This window comes from Ceratotherium simum, chromosome 15, assembly GCF_057802395.1.
Source record: "Ceratotherium simum simum isolate JZ-2026a chromosome 15, ASM5780239v1, whole genome shotgun sequence".
In the NCBI taxonomy this organism is placed as follows: Eukaryota; Metazoa; Chordata; class Mammalia; order Perissodactyla; family Rhinocerotidae; genus Ceratotherium; species Ceratotherium simum.
Window position 1 is genome coordinate 37,735,574 of NC_141914.1, and position 20,319 is coordinate 37,755,892.

At 39.0% G+C, this 20,319-nt stretch overlaps 1 protein-coding gene across 1 annotated transcript in view; it reads left to right on the forward strand.

Moving 5' to 3' along the window:
• The window catches only part of EHHADH (enoyl-CoA hydratase and 3-hydroxyacyl CoA dehydrogenase), a 42,135-nt gene extending 22,221 nt beyond the window's left edge, over positions 1 to 19,914 (forward strand). Inside the window, exons 6-7 of the mRNA XM_004424625.3 lie at positions 9,721 to 10,062; positions 16,709 to 19,914. Coding sequence (XP_004424682.1) covers positions 9,721 to 10,062; positions 16,709 to 17,970 — 1,604 coding nt within the window. The 3' untranslated portion in view covers positions 17,971 to 19,914. The remainder of the gene's footprint in view (positions 1 to 9,720; positions 10,063 to 16,708) is intronic.
• Positions 19,915 to 20,319: the final 405 nt, after the last annotated feature.

The following is a 20,319-nucleotide window of genomic DNA, read 5'->3' on the forward strand; positions in this document are numbered from 1 at the left end:
CTCTAGCCATTTACCATTTCAATGCAATATTAAAAGCTTCAACTGGAGAGGCTAGGGACTATGGGGAGAAAATCCTGGTGGCTCATAAAGAGAATCAGCAAGCCTTTGCCCAAAGGAGAATGAGTTTCCTGCCATCTTTCTCTGCCTTCCAATCTTCACCATGTTTTCATGGCTGGTTTCATTGTACCTCCTGGGAGGGCTTATTGTTAGAAGTCACTTGGTTGGCTGATAGCAAAGGCTGTTTGCATTTGGAGGTCTCTAAAAAATTTTTGGTCTGGGGCTTAAGATAGCCTCGTAACTATCATTTACACCCCTGGTTTTAGTTTGTAAAGAACTTGATTTCAACAGGAAGTTCTTTTCCTCAACTGATTTCCCTAGATTCAGATTTGAGAATTAAGTTACTAAAAGAGGTAGATGAGGATCATGGTCTAGTACCTTTATGAAATGGTCTGTTTTAATTTTTAAAATTTATTTAATTTTTAAAATAAATTTAAAACTTTTAAACATTAATTTTTTATTTGTGAAGTTTATAAAATGATCTACTCAATCTCAATAACATTACACAGTTTGTCCACTTGGTGGCATCCAAATATTAAGATATGGTTCTATCACCCTAAAAAGCATTTTCATGCCTCTTTCCAGTAGATTCCCTCTCTTGCCCCTTGCCACAATCACTGACCTCCTTTCTCTTACTATAGTTTTGTTTTTTTAGAATTTCATGCAGGTGGAATCAGACATATAGTATATAGTCTTTTGTGTCTGACTTCCTTCACTTAGTGTAATGTTTTTGAGATTCATCCATGTTGTTTCCTGTATAAATATTTCATTCTTTTTGATTACTGAATAGCGTTCCATAGTATGGATATACCACAGTTTGTTTATCCATTTATCAGTCAATGGTCATTTAGGTTGTTTCCACTTTGGGCCTGCACAAGTCTTGGTAGATGCGTTTCCCTTTTTCTTGGGTAAATACCTAAGAGTAGTATTGCTGGGTCATATAGTAAGTGTATGCCTAGTTCTTAAATGCTTTTTAAACTTGATGATTAATGAAAAACCATTAGCGATTTGAAAGACACTTATTTTTCCCAAGCACATTGGAAAAGATAGAAAAATAATATGGTGAGATTGAGTTTAAATAAGCTCTTATTGCACTGCTTGTAGTACATCCTATCTGAGAGCAATTGGGCAATCATGCCATAAGGCTTATTCACCCCTTTTGACTTAGTGTTTCTATTTTTAGGAATTTCTCATACAGAAATAACCACAGAAGTACACAAAGATTTGTATACAGTGACACCCATTGAAGCTTTATTTATCATTGTAAAATATTAGAAACAACTCAAACATCTCATTTTAGGAGATTAGTTACATAAAAGATGATAGATCTCAATGAAGCAACCCCATTCAGCCATTAAAATTTCCTTTTTTTAAGCAAGTTGAAGAACCTGGAAAAATGCTTACATGTAATATTCAGTTGAAAACAGCCAGATAGGAAATTGCACAAATGTGTGTGTGTGTGTGTGTGTGTGTATGTCTTCATATATATATTTGCATAAGGAAAAAAACTATAAGGAGATATAACAAACTTTTAACAGTGGTTGTATTTGGGTGGTAGGTAATGAAGACTTGATTTTTTAAAAAATGTTTATCTTTTCCTAATATCTGAATCATTAAATTTACCCAAAGGAAAAAGGGCTGCCCAGCCGGTGTGGAGGGGGTGCAGTCTGGAAGAGAAAGGGGCTCTGGACCGGAAGTCAGGAGATCTGGATTATAGCCTACCTTAGTTATATGCACCTTAACAAATCAGCGTTTTGCGCTTCATTTTCTTCATTATGACAGGAAAAGCTTCCACAAAATTGGTTCCAAACCCTGTTATGAGACCCCCACAGGCCCCAGTGTTTAGGCTTCACTTTTTTGACCTTGCTACAACATGAGCAGCTCCAGTGTCTCTTTCGGGGTTTAGGGCTTAGAGTCTCGTGGAAAACTCTGGGACTTTTACTATTTTCATTTGTTCGCCTTTCTAAATGAGTTACACTGTTTGGAATCCCATGATTTCTTGTTGCTAATTTGTAATAGATAAATGCTAGAGATACAAGGTAGAGAAATAGGGCAGATCAGTGAAAGACTAGCTCAGAGATTCTTATCTATATTTGCATTTATTATCTTACAAAATGCACAGTTTCGGTAGGCTTATTTATTTTGCTTTTCATTTTCATTTGAGGTCTTGTGCTTTTCCTTTCTTTTTGTTTCCCCGCTTTCCTCTTCTTTTTTTTTCTTTGTTTGCTTTTATTTATTTATTTCTTTTTCTTTTTCTTTTTTTTAAAGATTTTATTTTATTTTTACCCCCACAAAGCCCCAGTAGATAGTTGTATGTCATAGTTGCACAGCCTTCTAGTTGCTGTATGTGGGACGCGGCCTCAGCATGGCCAGAGAAGCGGTGCGTCGGTGCAAGCCCGGGATCCGAACCCCGGGCCACCAGCAGCGGAGCGCGCCCACTTAACCGCCAAGCCACGGGACCGGCCCTCTTCGTTTGCTTTTAAATATAGCTATTAGTATGTGGTTATTTGGCAGAACAAAATTAATGGATTGATTTCAAGGACAACTTCCACAAAAATCTATTATAAAAATATATGGTTGTATTTTTATAATAGAGATTTATTATAAAATATGTGTTTATATATTTTTATATCATTTAAATATATTAATATTAAATATATATGCATTTTCAAATCTATAGTTATGTGAAGCTAGTACAATTGTCTTGATCTGGAACGATGGTTCTCCAAGTTTACTGTGCATCAGAATCACTTGGAGGGTCTGTTAAAACAGAGATTGTAGGACTCCACTCATTACTTTCTGATTCAGTACATCTGGGGTGGGGCCCAAGAATTTGCATCTCTAACAAGTTCCTAGGTGATGCTGATGCTGTGTTTTGGGGACCACACTTTGAGAACCACTGATGTACAGAGAACAAGGGTAAGAATGGAGATAACTTTTCCTAGTTTTGGCCTTTCACACCTGGCATGCAAACACTATCTGCAATCTTAAAGATATTAGTAAATCGGTTATAAAAGGTGTGGTTTTAAAACATACATATATGGTTGCGCACCTTGTGAATATACTAAAAACCAATGAATTGTAAACTTTAAAATGGAGACTTTCATGGTATGTGAATTATATCTCAATTTTTAAAAAACACGTAAAATTTTTGAGTTCTCTTGTACCATTTGTAAAAGTATTTCACTCATTCAGCCTATTCCCACCCCATCTCTGCCTCCACCCCTACTGCTGAAATGTTTACTTAAAAAAAATAACAAAAGGAGAAGATTGAGAACACTTTTTTAGTTTCCACATCCAATAGGAGAGGAGAGAAGGAAGGGAATTTCCAGCAGTCAGCGTTGCAGTCCGCAGTTTCGGAACCAGTTACGGGTGGGTGGGGATTGTAGGAGGTTAGCATGTATCTAAAAATGTGATTGGGGAAGTAGCTGCAAATTTCTCTACAAACTTAACACGCATCCTGGAGAGTTGACTGTGGAAGTTACTTAGCTTCATGCATCTTAATGCTCTTGTTGTATGAAGTCTCTCAGACTACTGCAGTGCAATAGATTTAGCAGAGCAATTCAGAATGACTTGGCCAAACCAAATTGTATTGGCTAAACTGGGGAGAGGAGGGTCCTGTAAAGTGCTATTTATTTGCACTTGCATTTGGCCGGTAGCCTGCTTGTTCCCAAACTGAGTAAGAACTCCTTGTTCCTACGTGCATGTTTCCGGCATAAAGCTGAAAGTGTGTGCTGTTATTCAAAGAGGAACACAAGGGACACCCAACTGGGAGCCTTGACTCGGGAACCTGATGCTCTGTTTTTGTCCTATAATGAACACTGGTCCTGTTACTGTGACTGCGCTGGGCCGTGTTAGCCATTTTTAGCGATTCTAATTCTGCCTAAAAACCTTGGTCTATTTGTTCATTTGGATTTTGTGGCTTAAAAAAAAATCTTAGTGGTTTCATCTGCCTTTCTCTTCATTTTCTCTTTGTAATTTATTTTTACTCTCTATGAACGTTTATATAAACATGTTTCACAAAAGCGGAGGAGTCTAGGCAAGTGTCTAAATGGAGCTGCTTTTTACATACTTCCAAGCTCGGGGGGTGACCTGGAGAGGTGCAGGTGTTCTGTCTGTCCTTTGCAGAGCTTTTGTGACAGACACAGCTTACTGTTGATCAGAATTAGAGAAGACAGAGTCCTTTATGTCTTAGGAAACCATTTCTGTAAGCTGCATGTTGTGTCTCTCTTTATCCTAGACAGAGAACATCTCTTCCTGTCAGTTTACCAGAAAGGAAAGAGGGAAAATAATTACTTCCTGTTCTTCCTTTAGGAGCATGATTCACTTTTTTAAAATCAAAACTCGAATATTCTTCTGCTGTAGAAAACCTCAAAGAATTGAGAAAAAAATGTGAATAGGTCAAGGAAAGAATTCAATGATAAGTGTATTTGAATCACTAATTAGTGCTTCTCCTCCCCATTTTCCTGGGCAGCAGATGCTGATGCTGACCCGCTCACACTTGCCTCTCTTATTCTGTAGGTACAGCTGAGTGACTTTAAAACTACCAAGACTCTGGGGGCCGGCCCGGTGGTGCAAGTGGTTAAGTGCGCGCGCTCCGCTGCGGCGGCCCGGGGTTCGCTGGTTCGGATCCCGGGCGCGCACCGACGCACCGCTTGTCAGGCCATGCTGTGGCGGCGTCCCATATACAGTGGAGGAAAGACGGGCACAGATGTTAGCCCAGGGCCAGTCTTCCTCAGCAAAAAAAGAGGAGGATTGGCGGATGTTAGCACAGGGCTGATCTCCTCACAAAAAAAAAAAAAAACTACCAAGACTCTGAAACTACCAAGTGTATAAGAAATACACTTTGAAAAAACCATATCTGTAGACCCACAGGGGAAATTCTGAATATATTTTCTAGTAATAAAACGGAGTTGTAAGATAATAGCATCCTTCAGTTACAGCTACAGCAAGAAAGGGGTGGGAAATTGAGCAGAGAAAAACTGCCAAGATTGTACCCTGATCCAAAACTCGCCAGCGGATGGGTTTAGCTTGGCACTGGGCTGGTCTGGACAAGTGCTGTGGGTAGCTCCCAGAATGCCCATCTGCAGGCTGAGAGGTCCCGAGTATCCCCAGGATAACAAGATTATGCTGATCACCAATAATTACTGCACACTTAAGCAAGCTTCGCTTTTCTTTTTTCTTCTCCTCTTTTTTTTTTTTCTTTCTCTTCTCTTTTCTTTTCAAACCCTGGCCTAGGGCAGAGTTGCCAGGAGCTACAACTGTGCTTGATATAGTGGCTGACATAATGCACTGCTCTTGGACCTCCCAGAGGCTATACCTCAACATCAACTGTTGAATTTTTAAAAAATACTCATGCCCAGGCCCCCTCTTTAAAGATTCTTAACTGAGTCCATAGTGGGGCATGGGCCTCTGAACTTTTTAATCTCCTCAAATAACTCTCATATGTGCTATGGTGTTGAGAATCAGCCCTCTTCGTGGTGGGAACGGTGGTAGTGTCAGGAAGACAGAGATCCAGCCCTAACATATCCCAGATGTGTATGCCCTGTCCTCGCCCGCATAGATTGCACCAGCTGCCTGTTGATGCCACAACACTGACAGCTTGGCCCCCTTTCCTCATCCACGTGGTCCTCTGCACACTTGTCTGTCCCCACTGTCCACTCTTGTCTTCCTTTTGGGCCACCAAGGAATTAAATCAGCTGTAGACCCTGGAAAAGTCTCTCCATCTTTCTCTGCAGAGCTTTCCTTGCCGTAAATTGCAAATTGGGCTAACTCGTTGGATAAATGAGCAAGTAACTGGTAGCCCATTGGGTAGATTTCATGTTTTTCCAACAATAGCAGGACGAACAGGGACCACATGCTGCTAACCACCATCTTTCCCTCCTTTCCTGAATCCTGTTAACATCATATGTGAAAACATTAATTTAAAAACCCATTCTTTTCAGTTCTACTTAGTAATCAAGCATTAATATTCTTGCCTCCTAGGTTTAAAAAAAAAAGATTGAGATTATACAATGTTTCCCAGATATACTTCCATGTGCACATGATTATATCCAAACCTAACTCACTCTCCCTTGGATACACAGTAACACTCCAACTAGGAAAGGCTCACATTCCCATGTCTTTTTACAGTGAAACTAATTTATAAGCTCTGGTAGGTTTTCTGTCTAATTAACTTAAAGTGTACATTTTTGATATAATGGTTTATTCTTGAAGAGATGGTAGCACTTTTTAGAAAACAGTTTCTGGAGGCCGGCCCCGTGGCTTAGCGGGTAACTGCACGCGCTCCGCTACTGGTGGCCCGGGTTTGGATCCCACGCGCACACCGATGCACCGCTTCTCTGGCCATGCTGAGGCCGCGTCCCACATACAGCAACTAGAAGGATGTGCAGCTATGACATACAACTACCTACTGGGGCTTTGGGGAAAAAAAGGAGGAGGATTGGCAACAGATGTTAGCTCAGAGCCGGTCTTCCTCAGCAAAAAGAGGAGGATTAGCATGGATGTTAGCTCAGGGCTGATCTTCCTCACAAAAAAGAAAAAAAGGAAACCAGTTTCTGGTATGCTGTTTTAGGAAACAGTTTTGGTAAGGTAATTTGTTACACATTTATTCTTTTATGCAAACTTCAGAATCATTCTGTTGAGTTATTTTAAAAAATAGAACCATAAAGGTTCTTATTAGAAATTCATATATAATATATATGGAAAATGTTTATATTTTTATGCTATTAAATATTTATATCCAGGAGCATGGAGTCTCTCTTTATTAAGGTCTTATTTTATATTCTTCAATAAAATGTTATAGTTATCTGCTTAAAGGTCTTGCACCTTTCTTGATAAATTCATTTCTGGATATATTTTTTAACAGCTTTAGTGAGGCATAATTTACCTTATAGAGCTATGCAACCATCCCCATAAATCAGCTTTAGGACTTGTCCACTACCCCAAAAAGTTCCCTCATGCCCTTTTGCAGCTTACTCCCACTCCAACCCCCAGCCCTGGGCAACCCCTGATCTTTTTGTCTTTATAGACTTGCCTTTTCTGGACATTTACTATAAATGACATCATACAATATGTAATCTTTTGTATCTGGCTTCTTTCAGTTAGCGGAATATTTTTCAGGTTCATCTGTGTTGTAGCATGTATCAGTAGCTTATTCCTTTTTATTGCTGAGTAGTATTTCATTGTATGGCTATACCACATTTTCTTTTTGCATTCATCAGTTAATAGATATTCAGATTGTTTGCAGTTTTGAGCTATTATTAATAAAGCTGCTATGAATATTCACATACAAATTTTGTGTGTACATGTGTTTTCATTTCTCTTGGGTAGATTCGTAGGAGTGAAATTGCTGGGTTGAACAATAAATTTATGTTTATCTTTTTAAGAAACTGCCAAACTCTTTTCCAAAATGACTGTACTGTTTTACATTTTTATAAGCAATGTATGAGGGTTCCAGTTACTCCGAATCATCCCAACATTTGGTATTGATGTCTTTTTGGTTATAGTCATTCTAGTGGGGCTGTATTGGTTATCTACAGCTACATAACAAATTGCCCCAAAATTTAGCTGCTTAAAATCAAACATTTACCATCTTACAGTTTCTGTGGGTCGGGAATCTAAGTGTGGTTAGCTAGGTCCTCTGGTTTAGGATTTCACATAAGGCTGCATTCAAGGTATTGCCTGGGGCTGTATTCATCTCGTGGCTTCACTGGGGGAGGATCTGCTTCCAAACTCACTCAGGTGGTTGTTAGTAGGATTCAGTTCCTTGTGGTCTGTTGGACCGAGGGCCTCAGTTCCTCCCTGGCTGTTGACTGAAGGCCTCTTTCAGTTCTTTGCCACATGGGCTTCACCAAAGGGCGCCTCACATGGCAGCTGGTTTCCATCAGAAAGAGCAAGACCACCAAAGCCAGTCTTTTTGTAACTGCATCTCAGAAATGACATCCCATTACTTAGAAGCTGTCTACCACATTCATTGTGGTTTTAATTTGCATTTCCCTAATGACTAATGACGTTGAATATCTTTTTCACATGTTTGTTAGCCATTCGTATATCCTCTGGTGAAATATCCACTCAAGTTTTTGCCCATTTTAAAAATTGGGTTGTTTTCCTTGTTATTCTTGAGTCATAAGATTTCTTTATATACTCTGTATACAAACTTTATTAGATATTTGATTTGCAAATTGTGTTCATTTTCTATTGCTTTGATAACAAATTACCACAAGCTTAGAGGTTTAAACAACACAAATTTATTGTCTTACAGATCACTAGGTCAGAAGTCTGGTAGGGGTCTAACTGGACTAAAATCCAAGTGTCAACAGCTGCCCTCCTTTCTGGAGGCTCTGGGGGAAAATCTGTTTCCTGCTCACTTGCGTTGTTGGCAGAATTTAGTACTTTGCATTGTAGGACCAAGGTCCCCATGTTCTTGCTGGTTGTAAACAGAGGGCTGTTTCTAGATTCTAGAGGCCACTGAATTCCTTGGTTGTTGGCCCCCTTCCTCCATCTTCAAAGCCACATCGTCACCAACAGGTCGAGTCTTTCCCATGTTGCATCTGTCTGACCCTTCTCATCAAATCTCTCTCACTACAGCCAGGAACAGTTCTCCTCTTTTAAGGACTCATGTGATTAGATTGGGCCCACCTGGATAATACAGAGTGCTCTCCACATCTCAAGGTCTTTAACCTTAATCATATATGTATAGTCCCTTTGCCATGTAAAGTAATATACTCAGAGGTTATGGGGATTAGGAAGTGGACATTTGGCAGGGGGGCAAGGTGGTATTATTCTGCCTACCATACAAATATTTTCTCCCAGTATATGGCTTATCATTTCATTTTCTTAATGGTGTTGTTTGAAGTACAAAAGTCTTTTATTTTGAAGACGTTCAATTTAGTGATTTTTTTTTCTATCATGGATAGAAAAAAATCATGCTAAGCACACTTTGGCTATCCCAAGGTCACAAAGATTTTTCCTATGTTTTCTTCTAGAAATTTTTATAGTTTTAGCTCTTCAATTTAGATTTATGATCCATTTTGAGTTAATTTTTATATATGGTGCTAGGTAAGGATCTAAATTCACTTTTTTTGCATGTGGAGATCCAGTTGTCTCAGCACCATTTGTTGAAAAAACTATCCTTTTTCTCATTGAAATGTTTTGGCACCTGTGTTGAAAATCAACTGGCCATAATTATAAGGATTTGTTTATTTATTGTCAATTGTTTTCCATTGATTTGTATGTCTATCCTTGTACCAATATCACACTCTCTTCTTTTCTACATATTTTAAAGTTTTTGTTACTATTAGGAATGAAGGTAAGATTATTTTGAATCTAAAATATTAACCCAGAACTTTTTCCTTAAACTCAGTGACAGATTAATATTTGATCTATTATAAAATTGTCTTGGCCTTGGAATAGAAGAAAAATGCAACTTTTATGCCTCAATTAGGTAACTTGAAATTGCTTTGAATCTATTAAATTCTATCTTATGAGACTAAGGTACAAAGACGTCAGAGATTTTGGTATTAGTGTTAATAGTAAATATCTTGATGAATAGTATTTAATTTTGTACTTTGAATTTGAACAGGTTATTATTATTATATACTCATATTCCCTTTGTGTAAGTAACATTTCCAAAGATCTGAGTTTCTTCTTTATTGCTTTCAGATCAGTCTCTAGAATCCCGTAGACTCTGCAACAAGCCAGTTGAGAGCTTGCCCCACATGGACACCATTTTCAGTGAAGCCGTTTTGAAGATGCGGAAACAACACCCTGGGCACATTTCTCAGGAGACTTGTGTCCGTGCAGTCCAGGCCGCTGTACAGTATCCCTATGAGGTGGGCATCAAGAAGGAGGAGGAGCTGTTTATGTACCTTCATAAATCAGGGCAGGCTAGAGCCCTGCAATACGCTTTCTTTGCTGAGAGGAATGCGATGAAGTGGTCAACTCCGTCTGGAGCATCCTGGAAAACAGCATCGGCACAGCCCATCTCCTCAGTTGGCGTACTCGGTAAGAACACGGGGTAGTCATTCTCAAAATCTGCACATATAAAGTGCTACCATTTGCTTAGGGCCACCAGGTGCCAGGCTGTCTGCTAAACATATTACTTCTGTTAGCTAACTTAATTTTCACCCCAGCCCATGAACTACCTTCATTTCACATGTGAGGCCTAGAGACGCTCACTTTCACAACAACGAACTAAACACAAGTGGTGTGAGGGTCTGACGCCAGGTCTGTCGGACTCCCGACTCCAGGCATCTTTTACACATCCCTACCTCTGCCCTGTATCAATCTCTCACTCCTGGATTTCCCAGCAATGATTATTATTTGTACCACAGTTCAATTGTGGCCTGTTGCTCTTGTAGCTAGGTATTTGGAATGAAAGCTCTGTCTTTCTGTCCTTGGATCCATTCACTTCTCCTTCTCGAAACCACTGTCCTCAATCCATCTGAACCCTGAGACAGTGGCTTCCCTATTTTTTCCCTGGGGAATGTTCCCAAACAAAACGTCTTCTTTCCTCGAAAGCTAGCTCTCTGGTTAGCTTCTTTGGGCCACTTTCCTAAGCTTTACTTGCTCTTAGTGTTGGCCCAAGAATGGTCTTTGGTGGATTTTAAACTCTGTGAAATGGTAAGCAAAATGTTATATGTGTCAGCTTATGTACAGTCTTCTGGGGGAGGAGGTCCACATTTTACTAAAAGCATCAACTTTCTTAACTCTCACCAGCTCTCTAGCACCAACCCAACTAGGAGGGAAAGAGCCCACTCTACGTCTTCTCAGTCTGCTTGTTGTCTCAGTCAAGTTTGGGTATAAAATAGTATGTCTTTAATACAAACACACTGTGCTCCTTCTAGTACTGACTGTTCACTTGTGATTTTTTAAGGAGGTGTGATGAAGAACTCTGAGTGTTCCTTTTTTGTACTCTTTCAGCAATGCCAATATTTGTTTCTAATTGTGTCCTTACCTGTTTCTTCTTCCCTATATTCATTCAAGCCAAGAATAATTAATGGACAATAATAGCAAAAGTTAAGTTTATCGGTATTATGTTTGTCAACCATTATTTGAGAGTTTCCCTATTTCCTTATTGTGAGCCTTTTATGAAGACTTCAGGTTTGTCTGGAATGGAATGTTTAAAAGTTTGAAGTTGTTTTTTATTTAAAGTATACCCCACATTGTTCTGAAAAATATTTAAAAAAACATTTAAAATATACAGAAGACAATATGGATAAAACGAAAGTGAGAGAGTTTGGTCATTTCCCCCTCCTTCATGTTTATCCCCATACTGCTCTGCACTTCGTCTTTGTGATGCAGTCTCCCACCGCACCCTATGCCCTCTGGAATGTTCCTACAGCCTCGTCTGCTTCACTAATGGCTTCCTGCTCTCTCCTGCCTGAAACCTGGCTTACCCTATGCACCTGCTTCTCCTGCAGCCCTCTCAAAAGGATGCTCCTGCTTCTCCCACACTCCACGGACCTCAGTGTCACTTCCCAATTCCTGTCTCAGACCATTATTCCTTTCAGGACACTCTCCTCTGTGATCCTGCCATGCTCTATCCCTCCTCATTACTATCATTGCTTCCCCTCATTTGCTGAAAATTTTGGTACCTGGCTCACAGTTACCCACGTTGGCCCAAATCCTGCTGCCATCTTGCTTGTCTTTATCATCTGTGTGGACAATTCATCAAGCCCTCTAGCTCCCGGGTTCCTTTACCTTCTCACTTCACTTCCACACTTACGGGCTCACCATAGGTCTTGTCTTCACCCTGAACATTTCTCCACCTCTCACATTTGAAACCTCACCTTTTCACCACAACCTTGTATCTTTCCATGTCTCTTAGTCACTTATCCCACCTACATCTATTACTTGATCAGCTCCCCCTTATCTTTACTTTCTTCTCTATTCAACTTTAATTTCTAAAGTCATCACTTCAGCCACTCTCTTGCCAATGTCCTCCAAAAGTGAAAAACTTGGTCCTTCAGCCCTTTGTCTGACAGTTTTAAATGCGTTCAAACCACAAGGTTGTGAGAAGAGAAGTTAGGAGCTAAGAACTTTTTGAAAGAAATATATATTGCGTTCATGTGCGTTTTTACTGCAGTGATTAAATGGAAAGTGTGAGTTTATAGAATTAAACTAAAGAAGATCTAAAATTATAGCTAGGACACTTCTAAAAAGCACTGATCTGCTCCACCTTGTGATTTGGATTATGAGTTGATTTGTGGCCCCAGCGATCCTTCAGCAGACCTGCTCTGAGAGGCGAGCACTGAAGAACCATACCCCACCTTCATGAGGTGACATTCCTTCCCTGGTCTGTGTTCATTCTGAGATAACACCTACATTACTTCACAGTTTACAAATCACTTTCACCTAACTTCTCATTAGTCCTTATTGTCCCCGTGAGATCATGATTTCTACAATGTTAGAAATTTTATACTAAGCTCGGGCCTGAAAGCTAGGAGGCCAGGGTTTTGAACCCCACTCTCTACCTCCTATTTGCCCAGGCTAGTGTTTAGGATACAAGTTGCTATTGCAGTGAGAGTTATCCAGCCTTCTTGTTACTGAGTGAAATGCAGATGTTTAGTAAATTTGGAAAACTAAATATTTTAAATAATTTAATATATTTATTTATATTATATATAATATTAAATAATTTAATAAAATTTGAAAGTTAAATAAATATATTCTAGAGAAACTAAATCAATGATTTTTGATGATTGATACCATTCTATATTCAAAATCAATCCCCAAAGCTAGTCAATATGAAGTATTAAAAGAGTAATATGTAAATGGCTTTTACAAAGCTGTTTCATCCACAATGAATTGGTTAGGTAACAGATAACCTGCTACTATAACAATTAACCCAACAATCTCTGTGGCTTAACCCAATAAAGATTTATTTTCTGCACACTCCAGTAGGTTATTCTAGGCCCAGGTTCTTTCCAACTAGTGCCTCTGCCATTCTCCTGGACAAAGGTCAGCAAACTTTTCTGTAAAGGTCCAGATGATAAATATTTTAGGCTTTCTGGGCCATATGGTCTCTGTTGCAACTACTCAGCTCTGCCACTGAGCGCAAAAACAGCTGTAGACAACAATATGGAAATAAATTAATGTGGTTGTGTTCCAATAAAACTTTATTTATGGGCACTGAAATTTGAATTTGATATAATTTTCATGTGTCACAAACTATTCATCTTTTGTTTTTTGCCAACTATTTACAATGTAAGAACATTCTTGGCTTGCAGGCAGTACAAAAACAGGCAGTGGGCCAGATTTGGCCTGTAGGCCATAGTTTTCCAACACCTGCTCTAGGGTCTCCTCCAAGGCCTCTGAGTTCTTCTCCGTGTTCTCTATATCCAGGTGGTAATGAGGGATCTTGTGGGAGATTTTAGGGGCTAACCGTAGATTCCCACCCCCCTCCCCCAATTTCATTGACTAGAATTAGTCACAGGCCCTACCAGGATACCAGGTGTCTGGAAAATACAGTCTTCTATGTGCCCAGGAGGAAAATGAAATGATATAGGGGAGGAGCAGAAACATCTTGGCACTGAATAGTTTTTCTACATTTTCCATTCTTCTTGCTTTTGATTAAATATTACTTCCTTTCCTTTTCCCTGCCCTAGCCTGGGTGGTTCAACTTCCCCAATTTCACCTATTTCAATATGATTTTTCTTCAAATATTTCTTCAAATATCTTTATCTTGAAGCATTTCTTGATTCATCCAACAAAATATAATCTCTTTCCTTTGAATCACCAAAGAAATGTGAACTTCTCGCATCATTTACTTTACCTTATACAAGGGATATTTGTGAACTTTTCTTCTTCCCACCACTAGATTATAAGCTTCCTGAGGGTTGGTACTACTCATATTTTTTATAACAGTTTTATTGAGATGTAACTCATATACCATAAAATTCACCATGTTAAAGAGTACAATTCAATGTAAAATGATGCAGCTGCTATGGAAAACGGTATGATGGTTCCTCAAAAAATTAAAAATAGAATTACTATATGATCCAGCAATTACACTTCTGTGTATATATCCAAAAGAATTGAAAGCGAGGACTTAAACAGATATTTGTATACCCGTGTTCATAGCAGCATTAGTCACAAAAGCCTAAATGTGGAAGCAATCCAAGCATCCATCGATTGATGAATGGATAAACAAAATGTGGTATATACACACACTGAGATATTATTCAGCCTTGAAAAGGTAGGAAATTCTAGTACATACTACAACATGGATGAAGCTTGAGGATATTATGCTGAGTGAAATAAGCTAGTTACAAAGAACAAATTCTATATGATTCCACTTATATGAGGTACCTAAAGCAGTCAAAATCATAGAGATAGAAAGTAAAATGGTGGTTGCCAGGGGCTGGAGGGAGGGAGGAATGGAGAGTTATTATTTAATGGGTAGAGTTTCAGCTTTGCCAGATGAAGAGTTCTGGAGAGGGATGGTGGTGCTGGTTGCACAACAATGTAAATGTACTTAATGCCACTAAACCTATGTACTTAAAAATAGTTACAATGGTAAACTTTATGTTATGTGTATTTTACCACAATTAAAAAAATTTTTTTAAATACATAGTAACAATGTCACCAAAAAAAGAGTATACTTCAATGTTTTTCAGATGTTCACAAAGTTATACAACCCTTGCCACAATCAATTTTAGAACATTTTCATTCCCTAAGAAGAAACCCTGTACCCATTAGCAGTCATTCATCATTACCCTTCCCCCCAGCCTCTGGCAACTACTAATCTATTTTCTGTCTCTATGGATTTGCCTAATCTGGACATTTCATATAACGGGAATCATACAACATGTTTTCTTTTGTGTCCAACTTCTTTAACTTAGCATGTTTTCAAGGTTTATCCATGTTATAGCATGCATCAGTACTTCATTCCTTTTCATGGCTGAATAATATTTCACTGTATGGATATACCACATTTTGTTTATCCGTTCATCAGTTGATGGACATTTGGATTGTTTCTACTTGGCTATTTTGAATAAAGCTTGCTCTGAACAAGTTTTTTATGGACATATGTCTTCAGTTCTCTTGGGGATATATATACACATACCTGCCTACCCACCTAGAAGTGGAATTGCTGGATCATATGGTAACTACATGTTTAACATTTTGAGGAACTTCCAAACTGTTTTCCACAGCACCTGCACCATTTTGCAATCTGCCAGCAGTGTATTGGGGTTCCAGTTTCTCCACATCCTTGCCAGAACTTGTTATTGGTTATCTTTTTAATTATAGCTATCCTAGTGAGAGTGAAGTGGTAGCTCATTGTGGTTTTGATTTGCATTTCCTTAATGACTATTGATGTTAAGCATCTCTTCATATGCTAATGGGCCATTTGTATATCTTCTTTGGAGAAATGTTTATTAGACTCTTTGCCTAATTTTAAATTGAGTTATCTTTTTATTGTTAAGTTGTAGGAGTTCTTTATATATACAAGTACCTTATTGGATATATGATTTGCAAATATCTTCTCTCATTATGTGGGTTCTTTTCACTTTCTTTATAGTGTTGTTTGAAGCACAAAAGTTTTAAATTTTGATGATATCGAATTTATCTATTTTTTTTTCTTTTGTTGCTTGTGCTTTTGGTGTCACATCTAAGAAACCATTGCCTAATCCAAGGTCATGAAAATCTACTCATAAGAATTTTATAGTTTTAGCTCTTACTTCAGTCTGTTATGCATTTTGAGTTAATTTTTGTATATGATGTGAGGTAGGGGTCTAACATCATTCTTCTGCATGTGGAGATCCAGTTGTCCCAGCACCACTTGTTGAAAAGACTATTCTTTCCCTATTGAATTATCTTGGCACCCTTGTTAAAAATTGACTTGCCGGGCCAGCCCCATGGCGTAGCGGTTAAGTGCATGCACTCTGCTGCTGGCAGCCCAGGTTCGGATCCTGGGCGTGCACTGATGCATTGCTTGTCAGGCCATGCTGTGGCGGCATCCCATATAAAGTAGAGGAAGATGGGCGTGGATGTTAGCTCAGGGCCAGTCTTCCTCAGCAAAAACAGGAGGATTGGCATGGATGTTAGCTCAGGGCTGATCTTCCTCACAAAAAAAAAAAAAAAAGAAAGAAAGAAAAATTGACTCACCATAGGTGTATGAGTTTATTTCAAAACTCTCAATTCTATTCCATTGATCCATACGTCCATTGTTATGCCAGTGCCACACTGTCTTGAATTATGTAGCTTTGTCATAAGTCACAATGTTTCTGGTTTTCAGTGTACAAGTCTTGCAATTCTTTGTTAAATTTATTCTGAAGTATTTTATTCTTTTTGATGCTATTGTAAGCAAATTGTTTTCTTAATTTCATATTCAGATTGTTCATTCATATATCTAGAAATATAATTGATTTCTGTATATTGGTCCTGTATCCTGCAACCTTGCTGAACTTTTTAATTCTAATAGCTTGTGTGTGTGTGTGTTTGTGAATCCTACTCATTGTTATATTCTCTGGAGCACTTAACTCAGTGCCTAGCTTTAACTAGTATTCAATTTATTTGTATTCCTTGAATTGATCTCTTTAAATGTCATGTCTTCCAATGACACAGAAGCCTTCCATTCACTGAGTAATTTTCCAGTTCCCAATACCATTGAATCATTCTTTTTCTCCTTTACTCTTTTCTGCAGGCTTGGGAACAATGGGTCGAGGCATTGTCATTTCTCTTGCAATGTCCAAGATCCCTGTGATTGCTGTAGAATCAGACAAAAAGCAGCTAGAAACTGCAAACAAGATAATAACCTCCTCCTTGGAAAGAGAAGCATCCAAAATGCAGCAGGGTGGTCAGCCTTGGTCAGGACCAAAACCCAGGTTAACTACAGCTATGAAGGAGCTTAGTGGTGTAGATTTAGTCATTGAAGCAGTATTTGAGGAAATGAACCTGAAGAAGCGGGTCTTTGCTGAACTGTCAGCCGTGTGCAAGCCAGAAGCTTTTTTGTGCAGCAATACTTCAGCCCTGGACATTGATGAAATTGCTTCTTCCACTGATCGTCCTCACTTGGTCATTGGCACCCACTTCTTCGCACCAGCTCATGTCATGAAGTTGTTAGAGGTTATTCCCAGCCGATACTCTTCCCCTACTACCATTGCGACTGTTATGAACTTATCAAGAAAGATTAAAAAATTTGGAGTAGTTGTAGGCAACTGTTTTGGATTTGTTGGGAATCGAATGTTGAATCCTTATTATAATCAGACACACTTCTTGTTAGAAGAAGGCAGTAAGCCAGAGGAGATAGATCAGGTGCTGGAAGAGTTTGGTTTCAAAATGGGACCTTTTAGAGTGTCTGATCTTTCTGGGTTGGATGTGGGTTGGAAATCTCGAAAGGTGCAAGGTCTTACTGGACCTACGTTGCCTCCAGGAACTCCTGCCCGAAAACGAGGCAACCAGAGATATTGCCCAATTCCTGATATGCTCTGTGATTTAGGACGATTTGGCCAGAAGACAGGTAAAGGTTGGTATGAATATGACAAGCCATTGGGTAGGATTCACAAACCTGATCCCTGGCTTTCCGAATTTCTGTCACAGTACAGAGAAACCTATCACATTGTACCACGAATCATTAGCCAGGATGAGATCCTTGAGCGCTGTGTATATTCACTCATTAATGAAGCATTCCGCATTTTGGGAGATGGGATAGCTTCTAGCCCAGAGCACATTGATGTTGTCTATTTACATGGGTATGGATGGCCAAGGCACAGGGGTGGGCCCATGTTCTATGCTTCCACAGTTGGGTTGCCCACAGTGCTAGAAAAGTTGCAGAAATATTACAGGCAGAATCCTGATATTCCCCAACTGGAGCCTTGTGACTATCTGAAAAAATTGGCTTCCCAGGGAAACCCTCCTCTGAAAGAATGGCAAAGCTTGGCAGGACCCCCCAGCAGTAAATTGTGATTCAGCCTTCCAGGTTATGCCCTATGTGCTGGCATCAGGTAATACTCACTGAATTTCATTGAAATTAAATCCAAATATCCAAAGTAAGATTACTCTGAAATGCAAAGCTAAGGAAAATAATCGGTCAGCTGAACCCTCCTCTTTGGGTCCTCCGTCTGATGATTCTAATGGGTCAAATCTTTTTTTTTTTTTTTTTTTTTAAAGATTTTATTTATTTTATTTTTTCCCCCCAAAGCCCCAGCAGATAGTTGTATGTCATAGCTGCACATCCTTCTAGTTGCGGCATGTGGGACTCAGCCTCAGGATGGACGGAGAAGTGGTGCCTCGATGCGCACCCGGGATCCGAACCCGGGCCGCCAGCATTGCAGCGCGCGCACTTAACCACCAAGCCACAGGGCCGGCCCTAATGGGTCAAATCTTTAAGAATGTGCTTCCTATGCCTCTGAATCTGTCCCTAGCAGATAAATTATTTCAATCACAATGAATAAACTTGTGTTAATACCATAATAGCTAAGGAGAGAGCCTCAGGAATAAGTTGAGGTTTCTGAGTGCTTTGATCATTGGAGAAATATGTCATCAAGTAATAACTGATAAATGCAGCTAAGTCAAATTCATTTCACCTCTTTCAACCTCACACACATAGCACTGATAGGAAATCTTATGGATCCTTCATTCAACAAACATTCATTGTGCACCCCCTGAGCATTTTGCACAGCTCTTGTCAAACCTGGATCCAGAGGGGCATTAATCCAGCATGGAAGCCTGTGATAAAGTTCAGTCTATAGTCTCAGAGGTGGAGTAGAGACGGTTGGCAGAGTAGAGTCAGCAGTGAAGGACTCTGTGAGTAAGCATGGAGAACTGCCTAAGGAGAGGCAGAGGTAGTAACCAGAAAGAGAGGCAGGGTATCAAAGGCAGATCAGTGTTAAAGTTGTAAGCAAAACGCCGTTGGGAATTGGTGAAGGAGCCAAGTACGTCCAACCAGAATGGGAACTCAGAGTAGCTTGGCAAGTCATGCTCAATATATTACTTCTGTCCAAGGCCCATTCATGTGTACACAGTTATGCTTGGTGCTTGCAAGGGGCTTAGTAATGTTTGCTGATAATTTCCTCAAGATCAGAGCAAGTCCACAACTGGTCTTTCTTTACTCTTCAATTCATGGATAAGTAATAGATAGCAGTAAGTTGAAGGGATCTTAGAGAACGTCTAATCTCCTCTCATTCTGGGATAGAGTAATGATGCCAATTTACCTGTCATGATAAGCTTCTGTGATGTTGGGTTTGGAAATTGTTGAGTCTTGAAAAATCTAAAATCAATCCAAAACAAATTTTGTATAATTTTGTTGTAATTATAGGAGTTCTTCTCTTTTTACTTTTGTATGGTTAAAAGTTGAGGGGCTGGTCAACATAAAAACTTGTACACAAATGTTTATAGCAGAATTATTCATAATAGCCCCAAATTGGAAACAATCTAAATCTCCATCACCTGATGAATGGATAAACAAAGTGTACAATAGCCGTACAATAGAATATTTGGCTATGAAAAGAAATGAAATACTGACACATGCTACAACATGGTGAACCTTGAAAATGTTATGCTAAGTGAAAGAAGCCAGTCACAAAAGGCCCCATATTGTATGGACATTTATATGAAATGTCCAGAACAGGCAAATCTATAGAGACAGAAAGCAGATTAGAGGTTGCCTAAGGCTGGAATGATTGGGTGGGGAAGGGGGAGCGACTGCTAATGGGTACAGGGTTTCTTTCTGGGTTGAAGAAAATGTTCTGAAATTGTTGTGGTGATGGTTACATAACTCTATGAATCTACTAAAAACCATTAAGTTGTATATTTTAAATGGGTGTATTGTATGGTATATGAATTATATCTCAATAAAGTTGTTAATAAATAAGTAAATAAATAAACAAATGGGCTTAAGTTGTTCTTCAGTATGGTATAAATGAACTGTTTTCACAATATTTTCACCTGTGAACCCAAACAAAATTATGAAAATTTCTCTTCTGATAGAGGAATCTTGAGAATGACTCTAGTATAAGTTTTCCACTGAAAAAAACAAAAAACCCATAGAGTGTGCCTTGAATTGTAGTTCAATTTAGAATAATTTTTGAGATGTATATTGCTGGATTTTATATAAATTGGCCCTCGAAATTAAAGACATCAATTAGAAAAGATTCCTGAAAATGGTAACTTTGTCTCCAAAGTGACTTATTTTCATATTAATGTTAAAACACACACACATTAAGACCTTGGTGTGTGTCTGTTTTAGACCTTGAGTGAATTCTATTTTGAGTTCCTAAAACTCATTTTCACCCTACACTATTCTCTAGATTGGGA